Source organism: Symphodus melops (assembly GCF_947650265.1).
Source record: "Symphodus melops genome assembly, chromosome: 1".
Classification (NCBI taxonomy): domain Eukaryota; kingdom Metazoa; phylum Chordata; class Actinopteri; order Labriformes; family Labridae; genus Symphodus; species Symphodus melops.
The window spans coordinates 46727520-46733895 of record NC_136691.1 but is presented as its reverse complement, the minus strand read 5'-3'; the positions used below and the strand labels follow the sequence as shown (position 1 = coordinate 46733895).

The 6376-nt window shown below is 37.9% G+C and overlaps 1 protein-coding gene across 1 annotated transcript; it reads right to left on the bottom strand.

Annotated features, from left to right (window-relative positions):
• Window positions 1-1959: 1959 nt before the first annotated feature.
• coq2 (coenzyme Q2 4-hydroxybenzoate polyprenyltransferase) lies at window positions 1960-5753 on the bottom strand. The gene is made up of 8 exons (XM_079346580.1): window positions 5677-5753; window positions 4674-5046; window positions 4108-4274; window positions 3787-3908; window positions 3363-3448; window positions 3126-3259; window positions 2532-2720; window positions 1960-2325 (listed from the first exon to the last, which is right to left on the bottom strand). Exons 2-8 carry the CDS (start codon window positions 4987-4989, stop codon window positions 2170-2172), a joined length of 1170 nt encoding a protein of 389 aa, XP_079202706.1. The 5' UTR covers window positions 4990-5046; window positions 5677-5753; the 3' UTR covers window positions 1960-2169.
• Between the last annotated feature and the right edge of the window lie 623 nt (window positions 5754-6376).

Genomic DNA, 6376 nt, shown 5'->3' with positions numbered 1-6376 from the left:
ACATGTCGGTCTCAAATGAACGTTAAGGTGTGCTCGGTGATAATGTGTGAGTGCATGTGGTTGATGATTATAGTGAAGTGCTATTTAATAAAACTAGGGGTTTTATGTTTGCCAAAACACAATAAAAGGCCCCTTTTGACAGTCACTATTGGAAAAATATCAGATTTCTTGCCCTTGGAAGGACAAATCTTCTAGAAAACGTGTTTATATGCCACTAAGGTGCGACTCTTGTGAAGAAAATAGTTAGTTATTAGTGTCTTCTGGGTTGTCCTTTCCAATAATGGGCATAATAGGGTTCCTTTAACTTATTGGATGCCGTAAAAGAACTCTCCAGAAAGAGAACACCTGATGCAGCGTCAATTAAAATTGTTACCAGAGAAATTTGATAAAGCTCCCCATAGTGTGTCTTTCCCGTGGAGAAAACATGATGCTGATGTGCACTCAAATGGATCAATGTTAGGTAAAGCACGAATATTTGCCCTCAGGGATTCCCTGAAGAAAATATTTAAATGTGCCTTGCATCCAAAAAGGCAGGCCAAAAGGCACTTTAAGTTCTCTTAAAGTGGAGTGAACATAGTGTCCTCTAGAATGCCCTTCCAAAGAAACAAATAGATTACATTTTCCTCCAAGTGTAGAAAACATGTTTATGCCATGCACCTCTGTGCCCTTCCACTGGAGAAATGTAAACTTCTGTGATCAGTGAAGTTACACAAGGATGCCACCATGAGCTCAGATTGTTATTTTGATGATGCAAGTTTAACTTTGGCTCAGCAGGTTAAGAGTATTGTAAGTTTCTTTGTTTTGTAATCTTTATATTTGTGGTGTCGGTAACATTACTCAACATCTGATTATTAGGGAAAATTTCATCAATTTGTTGTTTATTGTTAGGGTACAAAATGTCACCAATCAGGGGCTGTCACTGTCTTTTTATCTTTGACCTTTGTACTTGTGTTGTTTACATCAATGCTCTTTAGTGTTGTTATCACTTCTGTTTATTCATTACCACAGGCTGTGTAATGGGTCCTGAAATATAAATATCACAGACAGACCTGCATTAGTCTGTCAGCATATTGTTCTTGTCCCTCTGATATTTCACAGGTTAAGACAAATATTGTACTTTGCTGGAACATTAAATACTAAAATGGTCATAAAAAATACAAAAATCCACAATATATGATATATATATTTTGGTTAAATGAATGTAAGTTCATGTCTCTGTGCACTTTAGCAAGATTGGACATATACTTCAAAAAGATATCAATGCCATGTTTCAAAGATGTGATAATTAGATTTATTTCAATGCCTGTGAAATATATCGAATAAATCACCAATGCACCAAAAATGCACTCCTGATAGAAAAATACATTAGCAAAAACAACAATGCCTTTCACAATGAAAATACCTCTTTGAAAGGCCATTTTTAAACATGGCTTAGAGTTATTATACACAGTCGACTAAAGTAGCCAGGTGAATGTGAACACATTGTATACCGATATATTATTAGTTCAATAAGATCATGGGCATTCAAATGTATGTGAGAAGCAGCAGTTGTCTAGACTAAAATAAACTTTGATCTAAGTTTCTTTGTCATTGTTGCATTATTCACAGCATGGAAGCTGATAAGAGAACTGGGTTTCACCAACAGTATATAACATTTAAGGTTTCTGCATTAGTTGCACATTTTTCTCAGTTTGTGAACAAAGATCAAAGTTAAACAACAGTAATTATCTGCTATTCTGCTTCTAATTGTTAAAAAGTGCTTAATGAAGCTTTGAGTTGTAGCCTATAAGAAACAACATCTAGGTTGTTACATTTGCCCAAATAATGCACATTTGTTTTTGTAAAAATGTATTGTTATTTGTTGATATGTTTTCAGAAACTGGAGCTCTGCTGGATGCAAATGAATAAAAGTGGACTAATAGTTTAAATACCACACAAAATGTATTTTATTTTCCATCGTCATTTATATAATATTCAACAGCAGAGGATGATGTAAAGTAGGGGAAAAAGTATCAAATATTGTCTTTTGTGAGTTAAAAACATGAATATTATACTTTGTGTTTTGCTCTTAAATGAAATCTTTGAAACGGGGAAATCTCAACAATGACAGAGCAATGTTGTCGAAAGTTTCAGTGATATGACATTTGACATATGTGCTGATTATCTCACTTATCTGGCTGTTTCCTCATTTTGCAGCAAAGTCTCTTGTCTTTCTTTCCATAAATTGCCAGCAACTATTCCTAAAAATAGCAACAGACCAAGGTTTCTGTTTGAGACAAATTTTTTCCAGCAGTCTTCTGGTTTGTTAATGTCCAATGTGTAAATCTATGAGAAAAGAGGAGAGATGTCACATTTAAATTGAAAACACGATTAACACTGAGGATCATAGCTAAGAAGAACTGCCACAATTTAAACGTTCATTGTATTTATCTACCCAGTAATTTTGTTTATCATGTTACATATTCTATTAAATACAAATATTTACTGCAATAATTGAACCTTTGACACTGAAAACTCTGCTTATTCCTCACCTGATGCGTAAGATGAATGCCCACAGCAGACAATACAGCATAGTAAGGAAGAGTCTGTTCGGCGCTGACCCCAGCAGCAACGAGTCCTGACATCATGGCGACGGTAAAACCACTGAGCCAAGTTTTCGTCTGCTCCTGGAACCTCAGTGCAGTAGATTTGACTCCTACCTTAACATCATCTTCCTTATCCTGGGTATCAAGCAAAAGACAGAGGGAGGCCAGATACAATAAACATTATCCTTCTCTATATATGTGGCATTAAGCTTACAATTAACCCCAAAGTGACTGAAAGTAAAAGCAACATAAATACAATACAACGTTTAAGGAATCATTCATTAGTATAAGGTTATTTAGCGAGCCTTATTTAGTCAAGAAGCATGCCTCAGTTTCACTTTTGTAACCTGTGTCTTTGTCAGTCTTACTGCAAATTGATCGGTAGATAGATGATAGATAATTTTGTGATCCTGAGGAAAATTCATGTCTTATATAGAACTAAGAATTTCTTTTCAAAATGTGAGCTTCTGGTCAAATTCTCATGTGCTTCATATGAAACAGAAGCATTAACTGTGGAGATGGATGAAACCCCTACTTCACCTGATGCGCATATATTGTGTCATAAATCAGCGTCCACATCACTCCTGAGAAATAGAGCGGGAGACACACAGACCAATCACAGGAGCCCTTGACAGCCGACCAGCCGAGCAGCGCTCCCCAGTTAAAGGTGAGACCTGAGCAGAGGTTGTGATAGGTGCATGGAGAAAAAAAAAAAAGCACCACTAGTTAAAAACATGTTACTTTAAGTAAGACATCCCAGGATAACATCATACATACCCAACACAAGCTGTGGCCAGTAAGTGATTCTCTTCATCAGAGGGTAGGTGAAGACAAGAGACAGTGAAGCAGCACCTAAAGCAATGCTGTGATAAGCATGATAAAACAATGACATTAAACATAGGAGCAACCTTCAACCTGTCTGTGCATTAACACAGATCCCTTTTTATTTCATATCTATAAGAAAAGAAGGTGAAGACTTTAAATCAGTGTTTGAAGAAGGGAACCTTTTCAAAGTTGTCCTTCAGTCGTAAAATAATAGTCCAGTTCCCATCTCAACAACAAACAATGTTTTCTTGCTATGCTCATGCTATGTGGTTTTAGACAAACTTTTACAAACAGAGATATCTATCCTTTTAACTGCACCAATTTTCCCATTCTCTCTGTTCAAACAGAAGGGTATACCAGTTTAATGAAATTGTACCTGTAATAATTCAGACACAGAAGCACTCCAAGAGCCAGAGAGAGCTGACCTCCAAGAAAGACAAGAGCCTGCATGCGCGAAATCTCCCCTGAGGCAATCGGCCGAGTAGCCGTCCGGGCCACCTGCACAGAAATATCATCCCTTTCTATCAGTAAGAACAAGAACCATAACAGGAGCGTATGTTTCTCGCTGTGATACTGTTATAAGCAGTTTGTTATTGACGGTAACCATGCAAGCAATGGTCACGCAGGTATGCAGAAGTAAGAGCATCTCATATGAACATTTCATTTATTGTTATTTACGTGTATGGACTTCAGATACCTTTTGGTCAAAGTCTTTATCCCACATGTCGTTGATGGTGCAGCCCGCTCCCCTCATCAGCAGAGCGCCTGTGCCAAACAGGGTGAGCATACCCAGATGTGGGAGGCAGCCAGGGTCCGCAGCCAAAGCGATGCTCCATGTACACGGAAGGTACAGCAGCCACGTCCCTTTGAGATAAAAACATACCATAACTCAAAGATAAGCCAAACAAGTCGAGGTAGGACAATTTTATCAATGCCTTTAATTGGCCTTTAAAAAATGAACAGTTTTAAACAACTGGAATGCTGCTGTGAAGTCAACACTGAAAATCTATGTTTGGTCTTTCGAAGCTAAATGAAAAGAGAATATCTCTTCTATTGTGTAACAACTTTCTTTAAGTAGTTTAAAGAAATTAGTGTAATAAATTGGCAGGTTATTGTTTTTTGTTTTTTTTTTATAAATGAGGATATACCAAACTTCTACATGAAATACTAATTGACCAATAAAAATATTGGCACATTTTCATGAATCATAAAGTATCTTGCACACAAAAATATAAGACTTGCATTACAAATGAATATACACACCAATAGGTTTGTCCAGCCTCATCAGTCGAAGGTATGGTTGGACACGTGCTGGAGCTGAGTTCACAATTGTAGCAGCGGATAAACTAAATGATCTTCTCCCATATTGCTGTGTTTCGTACAGTCTGTGCATGGGGCAGATGACACTCTGCTTTGGAAACACTCTTCTGGTCAGAGTGGAATCATTGTGTAGATCACGTGTCGTCCTCCGTCCATCTGTGTGAATGAAGCAGCTCGAGAGGGAGTGAAGACAAGCTCCGAGGTGAGTCCTCCTCAGGGCAGTCAGAGTTAACCGGCAGGTCAGCTGGGCAGGTAGCATGCTGATGTTTCAGGTCAGCCTGACATGATCCTTTTTTTTTTCACTGAAAGAGTCAGCCTGAATACATACAAAAACACAACACACACACACAAACACACGGTGGTGTGTCATTGCCTTTGTCACAGAGAAGGACTGATTTGCTGCTATAGGCATTCCTTTTGTACAAGAGTGAATCAGCTGCATAAAGACTGAGCAGTTCCTGTGCTGGAGAGCTGTTTGTGTTGGAGTATTCAATTCAATTAAAAACAACAACAACAACGTTATTTGTCCCCGGGGGGCAATTCAAGGACACACAGAGCAGCTATACTAAAAATGTAACCAAAGATAAAGTGTCAATAAAAGAATAACGTGTCAAGATGCAAGTACAAAGTTAAAATAGAAAATTACAAAGTTAGATACAAAAGAAGGTATAAGTGGACAGTGATAGTACTAAAGATGTAAAGAGACATGAGGTGTAAACAGACATACATGCAGTAGAGAACAGATCAAGTCTTACTGCAGCTGTCTCTAACATAAATCAGCTTGTAGATTAAGTTTAAACGACAAAAACCGAACTGTGTCTTATTTCAGACTGAACAGCTCATGACTAAGACAAGAATCAACTCTCTGTCACCAGTTATCAAGCCTGATTCAAATGATCATCTGTGTCATAAACACAAAGTGATGTTTCCGTGAGGGCAAACTTACACTTCAGGTTACAGTAGTTCAAATACATTGACTGAAGGAGACGTGCTACTGTGGACAGTTTCCTTACGGATCACACATGACTGTCTATGGATCACACAACCTGTGCTTTCCTGTTGTTGTACAACGGAGAAATGGCTCCGGAGGAAACTGTAACCCGCAGGCGGAACCAATAACAGCGGCGGAAGGGAACTGAGAATAGGCAATGTGTTCGTTAAGGTAATATAGTTTAAGATTTAGATGTTTAAGATTAAGATTTAAGTTAAGTGTGTCGAAAAAAATATTTCACGTGTGTTTTTTTGTGTTTTGCACGCTGGATTTGAGCAACCCATGAATGACCTCCGCCATCTAAACAAGCGTTTATGGGTTGTTTTTTTATCACCTTCAAAATAAAATAAAAAATCTTCTATCTTCAAGAACAAGCACATGCATACCACATGACTTTTATTAAATTATCTGTTATAGGAGTTGTTCAGACAGTATTGCCAATGTTTTCCATTTACAGATCTGCAGATAAGAGAGAGGGGGGGGGGGGGGGGTCGAAGAAGCACCATGACATTTTTATAACTACACCGAGCCACTTTAAACCATATAAAACATTATAAAACATCCCAATGTGTGGAGTTCAGTCCGCGAAAGTGTTTCTTTAAATGGATAAACAGGACGTGAGGGGGATTTAAAGTATTTCCTGTAAATTTGGAGT

Bases quoted from the DNA above. Each gene is read 5' to 3' on its own strand.
- coq2 (XM_079346580.1), bottom strand. From the start codon at position 4,989: ATGCTACCTGCCCAGCTGACCTGCCGGTTAACTCTGACTGCCCTGAGG. The intron at 3,260-3,362 runs GTATGTATGATG...ACCTCTGCTCAG, and splicing joins CTGGCCACAGCTTGTGTTGG to GTCTCACCTTTAACTGGGGA. The intron at 2,721-3,125 runs GTGAAGTAGGGG...CTTGATACCCAG, and splicing joins ACACAATATATGCGCATCAG to GATAAGGAAGATGATGTTAA.